This window comes from Centroberyx gerrardi, chromosome 5 (genome assembly GCF_048128805.1).
Source record: "Centroberyx gerrardi isolate f3 chromosome 5, fCenGer3.hap1.cur.20231027, whole genome shotgun sequence".
Lineage (NCBI taxonomy): Eukaryota > Metazoa > Chordata > Actinopteri > Beryciformes > Berycidae > Centroberyx > Centroberyx gerrardi.
The window spans coordinates 13,965,621-13,978,128 of record NC_136001.1 but is presented as its reverse complement, the minus strand read 5'-3'; the positions used below and the strand labels follow the sequence as shown (position 1 = coordinate 13,978,128).

Genomic DNA, 12,508 nt, shown 5'->3' with positions numbered 1-12,508 from the left:
CCAATGTGATCCAAGTGATTTGAACAAGCATGCTAAACACGACGGGCCATGCACTGTAGAATCAGCATTGTAGATAATCAGGAGGATAATGTATGATAAGCTAGTTGCTCTGGGGTTGGGATGGCGCCCTCTTCCCTGTCCGTCACCGTGACCTAGAGAGCCTTACATTCCTCCCCTGCGCTACGGCACATGGTGTACCAGCACTCTTAATCCTTGGACACACAGAATGAAAAGAGCATGCACACACACACGCACACACACACACACACACACACACACACACACACACACACACACTCACATATTGACACGCACCCGGCCCTATGATCTCACACAAACACACACACTCTCTCTGTCCCCCCACACATTCACACATACCCAAGTGTCCTGTCCTGTCCTGCCCATTTCATCTTCCTGCCTGCTTTCCACCCTGTGTGTCTAGGTTTTATGTGTGTGAATGTGCACGTGGTTGTGTGTGTGTGTGTGTGTGTGTGTGTGTGTGTGTGTGTGTGCGTGAGTGTTCCTGTCAGGCCTTGGTTGCCCGGGGAACGGTGCTACCATTCAGCATACCCCCCTCCCCACCCCCATTTCCCGGTGCCATGGTTTCTTCATACAGTAGTGGAACGCGTCCTCTCTGGCTGACTGGCTGGCTAGCTGGTGGCAGTGATGGATGTAGTTTCAGTCCGGGTAGAATCCAAATGAAAACGGAGTAGAAACACAGTAGGACAGATCAGAGACCAATGCTACACAGCTCGTTGTGTCCCCCTAGAACTGCTCCACATATAACTACAATCGCTTTAAAATGTGTCATAAAAATTTTTATTACTTTTTTTCTTTTTGCATTTTTTTTTATGTAATTTACACTACCAGTCAAAAGTTTGGACACATGGATTTTTCTTTATTTTTACTATTTTTCACATTTTAGAATAATAATAATAGAATAATAACATCAAAACTATGAAATAACACAAATGGAATTATGCAGTGACCAAAACGTGTTACACAAATCAAAACTATCTTATATTTTAGATTCTTTAAAGTAGCCACCCTTTGCCTTGGTGGAAAAGCAAACGCTTTGGAAAGAAATTCATACATAGGCATCAACTTCACTATTTATATGTGTCTAAGAAACAAATCAATCAAGCATTTCAGCATAAGCCTTTAGATCAAAATGGCTTTAAGATAATGAAAAACATTCAGGTGTCACTCCTGTTCATAAGTCATTGTGTAATTTCAAAAAGACATACAGTAGTTGTCAATCTGAAAATATATATTCTGTTCTGTATTTCTGGAAAGGTTGAATTTTGGTGGACATCATATGTTACAATACGTTGATTATATTATATTGTTACAAAAAGAATAATCATGCCATATCAAATTGTTTCTTATGCCCACATTTTCAAATACTGTGATAAAAAGCTCCTTATTTACTGTGCTTCCAACCCCAGATAGAGTCCATGACTCTATTATATCTATACACACAGGTGTGATAATAAGGTGTGGGTAGTAGTGGGAAAATGTCGAGCTGACCCATACACCTCTCTCATCCTCTTCCCTCCTCTCATTACATACACACACACACACACACATACACTCACTAGAGGTGCGGCAGATTGGTCTCTATTAAAACACACACACACACACACATGCAGGTGTGCACACAAGCAGGCGCGCACAATGTGCTCACACACACACATACGTACACAAACACACACAAACAGGCTGTAAATGTCGCTGAGAGGAAATGAAGGCAGCTGTGGCTTTATGGTTTCATCTGGTCTGTTATATTTATCTGACCCTCTCAGGTGTTTACTGTTCCTCTCTCACACACACTGATTATTCCATCTCCATTTTGATGGAAGGTGCGACAGGAATACAGAGGAAGAGGAAGAGACGGGGTCCTACTGGGAACGTACAGCTAGTGTAGACTCTCTGTTTTTCTAACCAGGCAGACTGACTAAGAGCAAACTCTTATTTACACCAACAGCTTCGGGGCGAAGTTGCAGGTGGAGGGAGGTTCATAGAGGTTTTACACACATTCACTCACACCAGGGAGCTGCCCAGTGCAGTCCCAGTCTTGTGTTGTTGGCTGCCGAGCAACTCTGCAGGGACGACCTAAAGATTATACGATTTTTTAAAGAATCTACAAGGTAGGCTGTGATGAAAGTCTACCAGACCAAATGTTTACGAAGAACGATAAAGTGACTAGTTTCAGCCAAGCAACTTGACTGGTCAGAGATGCGTTCCAACTGTGCAAGACGTGCTTTTTGGTTGTTATACCAACCTAATTAGCAATTTTTCTTGTTTTTTCCTGTTTTTATTCTTATGTGTGTATACAATTTTGAAGAAAACTTTTTAGCCAGTTCACATGCATTGAATAATAACAATATCCTTGAGAATGTTCTTTAGTGTGATTATGGGTACTGCAATAAGTATAAGGCACGGCCAAGCAATAATACCTGGTATTATTGCAATAATCAAACTTTGCAGAAGTCTCTCTTTGGGTTCTTCAAAATAATTCTTTACTTGACTTCCAAAAGAATCATGTATGGCAAAAAAATGTATAATTTCACAATTACAGAAACACAACCAAGCTCCAAATATAACCCCCTGGAATGTTGTGGAAGTACTTGTCTGACAGATTCAAGTATTGCTGTTCACATATACCAGATATTCTGATGTGATGGATGCAGTGCCTCCTTGATCTCAGTCAAGGCCGTCTGTGTTGTAAACTTCACAGAGCAACAAAACTGCCTCCAGCTCGGCAACAGTCACTGTCTGTTATTGTTCACTGTTATTTTGACCTTTAACACTGTAGTAGTGCCAATAAATGATGTTTTTGAGTATGGAATCTTGATAGAATGCCAATGCATTGATCAGTTTGTTACAAACAAATTTGAATTAGAATCTGAATCTTATAAACTACAGCTGAACAGCTCATCGCCTTTGAGTCTTGACCAGAAAGATGCCTTCCATTCCCTCTATTCCCCTAAAATGCTCCTGAGCTTTTTGCTACAGAATGTCTCCTGCACACAATCTCTGGTTCAGACAGACACACATGGATATACACACACACACACACACACACACACACAAACACAAGCAAAGCATACACAAGATATCAAAACATGCAGGCGCACGCACACACGCACTCTCACACTCAAGCCTCTCCCCTCAGTGAGCCTCCAAGCCTCTTTCCTCTCTCCACTCCTCTGTATCAGGTCCTTAGGGGAAGGGAGACCCATGAAATCATTCCTGACATGACAGATCACAGAGCAGCACTGGTTGAGCTGTCTGATATCAACACTTTTCTGCCTGACTGTGGACAAGGCAGGGGAATTTGCGATGATTTCCCCTGGCTGTAGCTCTAGCTGCATCTGCACCGCTGGCTGAAGTTACTGAAGCTAGCCTACTGTGCAAGCTAAACCATAGCACCGCTGTCACATGGAAAACTTATAACTCTGATTTTGGTATTTTTGTTAATTCATTTTCTTGAATTGAAGGTTTATGTGGCGCTTTATGCACCGAGTAATTGTTATGCCCTAGGGCCAAGTGAACCTGTTCAAGACCCAATTTATGGTTTTAAAAATACATACACAGTGTGAAAATAAACCAGCTTTTTCCCAGCTACAAAATAGTTATTTTTTGGACTTACAACGTTTTCATCCGGCGCTATAGGTTGAGAGTACCTACGGTCTAAAGGGTCCATTCGACTCACATCAGTGAACATATCTGTTAGTCTGCGCTTGGACTCTGTGGGTGGGCTCTCTCTCTCAAAACACAGACGTTGGTACTTTGATACAAAGAGAATACGCAGATCAATAGAAAAAAAAGGAGAAAAACAAGTGTCAAGTTTGAAGCTTCCTGATGAAAACATACTCTGACGAGTCACACCCAGAGTGAAACAACACTCAACCTTTGTTCTTAAACACTCATAACTCTATTTTTGTAGAGACTAGATTTACAATTCAACCAAAATGACTTGAAGTCAATATGTTGGGAGATGCAGGACGCCTGCGATGCAATCAGCTGGCAAGAAGAGAGATTGTTTTTAATCCCTTCCCCGTCCCTGCAGCTAAAGATCTCATCTCAGATTCACCGAGTTGTTTCACACCTGCTGGCGGACTGATGCTGTTAGGCAAATGCGCGTGCACACACACACACACACACACACACACACATACATGCACAAACACACAAGCACATTGCAGGTTACTAAAATGTGGGAATGAGACAGAGAGCGAATGGGGTTGGGATGGAGAGATACATTAGCTATGGCAGCTCATGTAAGATGTGTGTGAGAGAGGGGAGAGAGAGAAACCAGCAAACACACCTGCTGGCTCCACTGCAAACCTCCCCATGCACAGCTGATCATACCTTATGAGTTCTCCACGCTTCTCAGTTCTGACACAAACTTACTTTCTATCGGTGTCAAAAGTGTTTGATGTAGGGGAAGCCTATTCATTAGCATGCTGAGATGCTCAGAGGTGTGTGTGCCACAACAATATTCTTGAATTTATAGTCTTTGGTTTCCTTTCGCTGTTTGAGTTCAACTCATTATTTGGATGTTTCCAAGGAAGTTTGATCAAAGTTCTGAGTCAACTGATCTTCTTCCTCAGCTCATCATATTTGGCCCCAAAGGAGAAATCAACCTAAATACTGGAGAAGATCCTGGGGTAGCAAAGGTTCCCAGAGAGAAGTCTGCACTTTAGTTGCTTTTGTGTATAGTATATATACATATATATATATATATATATATATGTATATATGTACAAACATACATATCTATCTATCTAACTATCTATCTTGGAGTGTAGAGATGTGCTGCTTTGGACTGCAGACAGGGTAGGTAGTACTTATTTCATGAGAGATGAGAGTTTTTTGCTCTTTCTTCTTACATCCACTCTATAATTCCACGAAATATGTATGAAGTGCTTCATTACCATGCACTATGTTTCGATTTTGGGACTGGCTTTTGTGACATATGTCGGAAGTGCTTCTCTTTTTTAACTCCCATCACTCCTGTCACTCTCCAGTACATCCTTAGAGTCGAGCAGAAATGCAAAAAAGAAGAAGAAAGAAAGAAAGAAAGAAAGAAAGAAAAAAACGGGGAGGCGATTTTGGGATGATTTATCGAATGAAAAATGTCTTACCTTCAAGGATGACCTCCTTGCCCGTCTTCTTCAGCGCCTGCACGGCCTCGTCGTGTGTTGCCTCCCGTAGGTCGTAACCGTTGACAGACAAGATGGCGTCTCCAACATAAAGCGCCTCAGTCTGGTCGGCAGCCAGACCCTTGAAGATCTTGGAGATGAGGATGGGCATTTTGTTCTCCTTCCCACCTGCACAACAAAAAGGGAAGACAATATTTTGTTTTGTTTTACCCAGAAAAGATTTGCTTATTCTCAGCGACCCCTGCTTCACATTTATAGTTGCACACATTCACACTTTCCCGGTACAACCATAATCTTCAACTGTTGGCCGCTGAGCAGCTCCACTGGAGCAGCAGGGCGTTAAGTGCCTTGCTAAAGGGCAGCTCAAGTGAAGTTGTTGAGGTATGGGAGAGCATTACTTATTCACTTTCCCCGCCCAAACCACCCAGTCTGGAGATCTGAAGAAAAAATACTTTGAATTTGAACTATTACACCAAAATATGCAGCTCTGCTGGATATAAACTGTTTATTCTCAAATGCTGCATTACATCAAATTCTATCATAATATTAATATGCAATGCATTATCAGTAGCGAAGAGTGTGGTTTGAATTAAAATAACAAGTGCTGAGATGTCAGTCTGCTCTAATAACTGTCTAGTAGCTGTATAATTACTAAACCATGTGTAATGACAGCAGAGAGTTGAACAGTTAGAAGGATCAAACGGAGATAAGGCAGTAACAGCAGATTATTAGCTGTAACTGCAAACACAGCAGCAGAAATGCTATATTCATTTTTATTCACACCACTGCATTCTCATATCTGAGCATGCAAGACAACTTTAGTCACCTAAACTGCAGTTAAAAGAGCATATGAGGACAGAAGCATACAGCAGTGATTACCCTCTTACAGTAACTACTGCAGTTTCTTATCTCTCTCTCTCTCTCTGTGTCTCTCTCTCTCCCTCTCTTTCTCTCTCTTGTTTAATGAAGGTCAGCTTGTATGCTGATGGATCTGCCTCTTGCTGCGGGCATCCACTCTTCATGAGAAATATTGTCAATAATGTCAACTGCCAGTTGGACTCTGGCCTTCAGGCCAGTGAGGAATGATCCGAAAGAGGATTAAATTAAATTAATTTTGAATATATCTTTCACAGGTTGTCTCCTCTGGGCGATTCCTTGGGATTTAATTCATGTATCTTCCTTTGGAGGCCAGAGCCAGGTGAAAAAACCGCCGGGGTTGAGCTGACACACTCCTCCTATGCATCTCAATCATTATGCCCCTCGAGTTTTGGAAAGAGTGCTTTACTAGCTACTGTACCGCACCGTGGCGTCGGACAGTTGTTTACTGGATGACTGAGTATTGGGAGCGAGGCGATGCCCTGTATTTACTGAGTCTCTGACCCCTGATGAATTGAGAGAAAAGTGGAGAAAAGGTGAAGGAGTGCCTGAAGTTAGTGCAGGGTGAATACACAAAAAGTGACTGATACAACTGTACCAAAGGGAGGTGAACAGTAGTGTTACAACTTCTATAAAGATATCTACAATAGATTAAGAGAAAATATTCCCATATAATAAGCAATACAGTCAAACTGCTGGTATTGTGGTAGGGGCTAAAATTGATCATTTTTACTGTGAAGTAATCTAAACTCTTACACATTCAAATCACTCAGAATATGAATCAAAATCAAAAACACTCAGACATAGCCTTTACTTTCAATCTTCAATATCAATAGCTCTATGTGGCATACAGTATTATTTGCACCTGTGGGGGGAAGTATAAACGCAAATTATAACACTATTTATAAAAAGAGCATTGTGGGACAAAAGCTGACAATCATTCTGTTTTCCCAGTTAAGGTACGCATTGTTTGATGTGGAAACCTTAGTAGACAGGTCTACATAAAAAAAGAAAAACTTTATTCCCTTATGTCAACACTTATGCTTTCTGACCGTCTTAGATAAGACCCTTTTTCATCAATTTTATATGAGGTGTGATTTTGATATGTGAAAAGATGTCACACAGGATTTAGATTGTAAGCCATCATACTCTGAGGACAAATGTGATTGAGATCTCCATCCATCAGATTATACCATTCTCACTCATTTTCACATTGACCACTTGTGGTTTTGCACATGAAGAATGGGATAAGGGAAAGGTAATGGCCCTCCTCAGGCGAGAATTAGGCAAAGAAGCATCACTCATGTTCTATGATGTTCTACGGTTCATTTCCGTCATAGATTTGTGAAAGTTTATGCCCATGCAAACTACCTCTGGAGTGAAATTCTGCTTTTGGATTTCGGATTTTGGCGGTACTGCTCTTCATACTGGTCCAGTTGCCCTGACTGAGTTTTGAGATTCCGTAGCATCCTGAGCTTTGTCTGTGGAAGCGTAAACAATTCAACATTTTTTACCACAACATTTAACTACGCAAACTGACGAAAGGGGCAGCAATTAGCCCAGCAGTTAGATCGTCCCATAACCAAAAGGTCTCAGGTTCAGTACTTGAGCAAGACACTGAGCTCCTACCTGCTCACCCTTCGCAAGGTGCTCTGAATAAGAGCGTCAGCTAAATTACTAAAATGTAAATGTAACACACTGCTACTTGCACCCTGGGGGAGTAGCTGCTATGTACTTTGCTCAAGGGCACCTCTGCAGTAGTTTTTGAGGGGAGTGTCTTCCCCCCACCCAGCCGGTTCGGGGATTAAATTCGGCAACCTTCCAGTCACAAGTTTGCTTCTCTAACCTTCAGGTTACCTCTGCCCCCTATTTGCACTACCATAGAAACTGTAGCCAATTACCCTGCTCTATAATCTCCTTTTCACTGTATGAAGAGCCCACAATACTACTACCAATACAAAAACTGCAGGCTGCTTCTCTATATCCTCTCCAGGAAGGGCTAAACGCAGGTCATCAGACATCCAGTAATTACCACTCGCATTGGGTCTCATAGCATCTCCAATAGCTTTCAAGTACTTGCAGGAAAAGTATTTTGTTTTGCCTGTCTGGGATGCCACATAGGCAGGGTTTGTAATTTTAGCGTCACTGCGTTTGGTCCTATGCCCTAGACAAAGGAAATCTTACATTAATTATGTACTTGAAAGGATTTGAAGAGGAGTTGTTTTGTTTTGTTTTGTTTAGGTTTTTTGTTTGTTTGTTTTTTTTCAAATGAGATAGCTAACATTTCAAAACTGGTAAAATGAGTTTGGAATGAAAGCTGAACTCACTATGGATTATTGTGGAAGTTCTTAGTCCATTTAAGGCCTTTATTCGTTACATTTTAGAGGTCAGCAATTTTGAAATACTGAGCAATGAACACCAGGTAGTAATGTTTTCCAAATACATAAAACATAATAGGTTTTTTGGCTCTAGTGATCCTGGCATTGCAATTCTACTCTGAAAAAAATGTAAAAGTAAACAAAAAACAAAAGATTTAGATTTATTTTACACACTTATTACACTAATGCTGGGCTGTTGCTCTCCCCACAAAATGAGCTGGATTGAAAACTACAGTATAGATGCATGGTCTTGGGCACTTCTACAATGGCCACCACTGGAGGATCTGGTCAGTGACCTTTGACCCATGTTATTATAATACGGGACTGCAGCCAGAGACAGACTGACATGCTAATATCTCATGTACCAAACTGACGCTAATAGAGTGCTCACCACAGCACTTCCCACTTTACCAACTGCAGTGCCATCTCCTTTTACTTGATGAATGACGGCAATTTATGTCAAGGATCTATTTAAAGTAAATGGTTGGACAAGTGGGTAAAAGACAGCCTGGTTTATTTGAGTCAGCCAGAGGATGATGGTGACATTGGTGACATCGGTGTCAAAATGACTTGGCATCAGCGCCAAAATGACGAAGGCAGATTTAGTTACTAGATATTTGAATCCGTAGGGTGTGATTCATTTGTGACAAAATGACTTGGCATAAGGATGTTTAAGAGGTCGTTTCACCTCCTGCTTTGACAGACTATTAACTCTGACCTTGGAACAGACAAGGGGAGGTGTGGACCACCGACAGTGACGGGTACACGATAACCTTTTTCCACCTCTCTATCCCCTTTCCATTCCTCTCTCTCTCTCTCTCTCTCTCTCTCTCTCTCTCTCTCCCCACAACTTTAGTTTCAATCCATTTTCAACACAATATGTTTTACTGGCATGAACGCAGCAAAAAGCACCATTGTCAAATCGTAGAAAAATGAACACTAATCAATATTTCAACCCCATGAACCTCCTCCACGTCCCTTAATCCTTCCATCCCTCCATCCGTCTCCCCTCTCCATCCCTGCCTCCCTTCCTTCCTCCAACTTTGCATGTCAAACAGAGTTCAGCGCCCCACAGCTGAGAGCCTGTCAATCAGTTGACAGGGGGGCCAGCCGCTGGAGCTACCGGTGACAGGTAAATGAATGGTAGTGGTTTATTCGACACTGACATGTACCTAATTAGGCAATTTTGTGCTAACAATGCGTTTGTTGTGATACCACTCCTTTGAAAGAATTCAGCAAGATCAGCACCTAAGATCAGCACTAACTGGCATCAAATGGTATAGAGGAGACAGGGCTAATGAATACTGAGACAAATACAAATAGGTATATGACAAAACTTTGAAATAATGAGGTTACAGTCTATTCCTATTTTATGTGTAAACGGATGCCTGTGCAGAGCCAAATAAGGAACGAATACTGTAATGTTTTTAATTTGCCACTTTTAGATTTATTATGCAATACTACACCTGAACCTGTTAACTGACGAGAATATCGTCTATGTGAACATCTGAGCTGGGTGAGCATCCCTTTTAGTCTGAAGCAAAAAGGCAGTGAGCACCAAACCACGGTTACATAATATTCACAAATAACTCCTAACATTTATTTTAACCTGCATGGAGTACGATCTGAGAGTGGTATATTGCATCAGGACAATTAAGACAATGGCAGGTAAGTTGTCAAAAACAGAAAAATGACTTTCGTATACTTCCCTGCGATTGCCTAAACATGCTCACAGTCATTGTGTATTTCTATGGTGGCAAAACCCACCCAAAAGAGGATTTGCAAATACTATTAGATCCAGGTAAGGTGAAGCACACTCTTCTTCGCTCCGACCAGCATGCCAGTCTGTAGACCTGGAGCCTAGCTTCCTAGCCTCCCCCCTTAAATTTAGACATGCGAGAGTGAAGGTCGACTGCCTCCATGCTTCTCTGCAAGCTGGGGTGGGCTCCCTAAAATTAACACCAGTGGAGCGCTCCACTCCCAGCCACATAGCTTTCATCTTTGGCCAATGACAACTGCCTGCTGTGGGCTGCTCCTCTCAGCTGTTCACATTGTGGTGTCAGCTAGCCCACCACTTTTGCCCTCTTCTCACATTCATTCACCCTCTTTCTTTCTGTCACTTTTTTTTTATATAATTCTTTCGTTCTTGCTTGCTCTCTTGCTTGCTCCCTTGACCTCTCTTTGTCTTTTTTCTAACTTTTTCACTTGCCCTTCCTCTCCACGTCGCTTTTCATCTACGGCCCGCTCTTTCTGCCATTGCCTTTCTCTTTCTGTCTCTCTGTTACTCCCTCCCTCCCTCTCTTCATCTCTGCCTTTGAACAACCAGCATCACAACAATGTCAAGTCAGTAGGGTGCCAGTTATGGTTTTGCTTTAATAACAAGCTGCTGTCTGATTTTCAAAGCCACCCATTTTCCACAGAGATGGACATCACGTTTATGTCATTAGGAGCTGGCTTTGTTGTGCTGATGGTGGTAGAGGTGGGGGAGCTAAAATTAACATGCCACCGCCAGCTGCCAAGATGATGAGCCATCTTTGCATTATGACAGTGATGCAGGTCCGGAGCTGTCCGTCAAATCGACCGCCCGCTTTGGCAGGTGGCCAGGAAGAGGTGATAACCTGTCAATACATGCAGACTGCAGACCTTTCAGGAAGTGAAGGTTTTAACACACGTCTGAATTTTCAAACACAACCACACACACGCACGCACACACACACACACACACACACACACACACACACACACACACATGCATACAGAGACACTAATAATCCTTTTCTTCTGAATGCCTGTCCATTATTCACCACAGCATGTTAACTGCTGCCTTGATTGATGTTGTTGATAATGCATGAAACACAATGCAATGTGTCAACCAGGACAGATGTGACTGGAGCAGGGGAATCAAGTCAAGCCTAATCCAGGGGGTTGGGACCCAGACATGGGTTACAGGAAGATTAACATGACCATGAAATTGGTGACTAAAAGCTAATTGCAATATCATGCTGCCAAAGGCGTCAAAGTCCCTGCAATATAAAACAGGTTGAAGGCTTGTATCCGTTTTGCTTGCACAGCCTAACACTTATCTTGCACAATCTGTTTTGGGTTACAAAACAATATTGATGAAAATGTGGGTCACCTAAAGGAAAAAATTAAAAAAATATTGCTCAAACCGCATTGTTACCGCACTGTGCATATTAACTACTGTAGGTATTTGCACAGCTTGAATTCGCATCTGCACAACATCTCAAAAGGATCTGAATACTCCCAGTCTCCATGCGTGAGATCCTCAGTGAGATATTTGCCTGTTGCTGCAGGTAGCTCCAGGTAGAGGAAACTGGAGAAGGAAAAGGCTTTCATCAGCCCCTGCACAGTACACAGTGCAGGTATGTAAGCCTGGCTGGTGAGATATGGAGAGGTCACAACCTTTCTCCCCTTGAGTGAAACCAGCAGCAAAGCTAGTGTAAGCATGATGCAGCAGCAGCCATGTTTAGGTTAGGTATTCGATTTGCTTAAGCAATTCTTTAGATCCCACAGTAGCAGTGATGGATTTCCTCCTGCTCCTGGACATGGAGCCTCTCCTCTCACTTATACTTAATTAGTCCTCAGTCATACCTTACAGTGATAGGCCTTATCTGGTTATTGCAGGCAACTGGTGTAGGGATCCATATCATAAATGCTCTGATGTGATTTGAGAACATTTTAAATAATAAACATCTCCTGAAACCAATGGGATATAAATAGAATGTGCCATCATTTGTGTTTAATTTTCACAAATACCTAGTTAAAATCTGTTAATATGTAACTGGAATAGAATAGAATAGAATAGAATGTTTTCCTCTTAATTATAGAGGGCATGGCTTTATGACAGATTTGTGTTTCAACTTGTATGGGGATTATGTGTGAGTATATCATCGAAACATACATACAACACACCAATTGCCATCTTCCGTGACTATACGGGACAGTGAAATGGTTCCCCGTTGAGACGCAGCTTGAGATATGATCTCAGCTGTCAAATCTTTTTTTTTTGCGCAAGTTAACAGTCCTAATCCACTTCTTCTGGTGTAAAATAACTACGCAAGA

General features: G+C 41.9%; 1 protein-coding gene across 1 annotated transcript in view; it reads right to left on the bottom strand.

The window, feature by feature from the left end:
• snta1 (syntrophin, alpha 1) overlaps positions 1-12,508 on the bottom strand; it is a 35,258-nt gene that overhangs the window by 22,260 nt on the left and 490 nt on the right. The window contains exon 2 of the mRNA XM_071903903.2: positions 5,154-5,339. Within this exon, the coding sequence (XP_071760004.2) occupies positions 5,154-5,339 (186 nt within the window). The remainder of the gene's footprint in view (positions 1-5,153; positions 5,340-12,508) is intronic.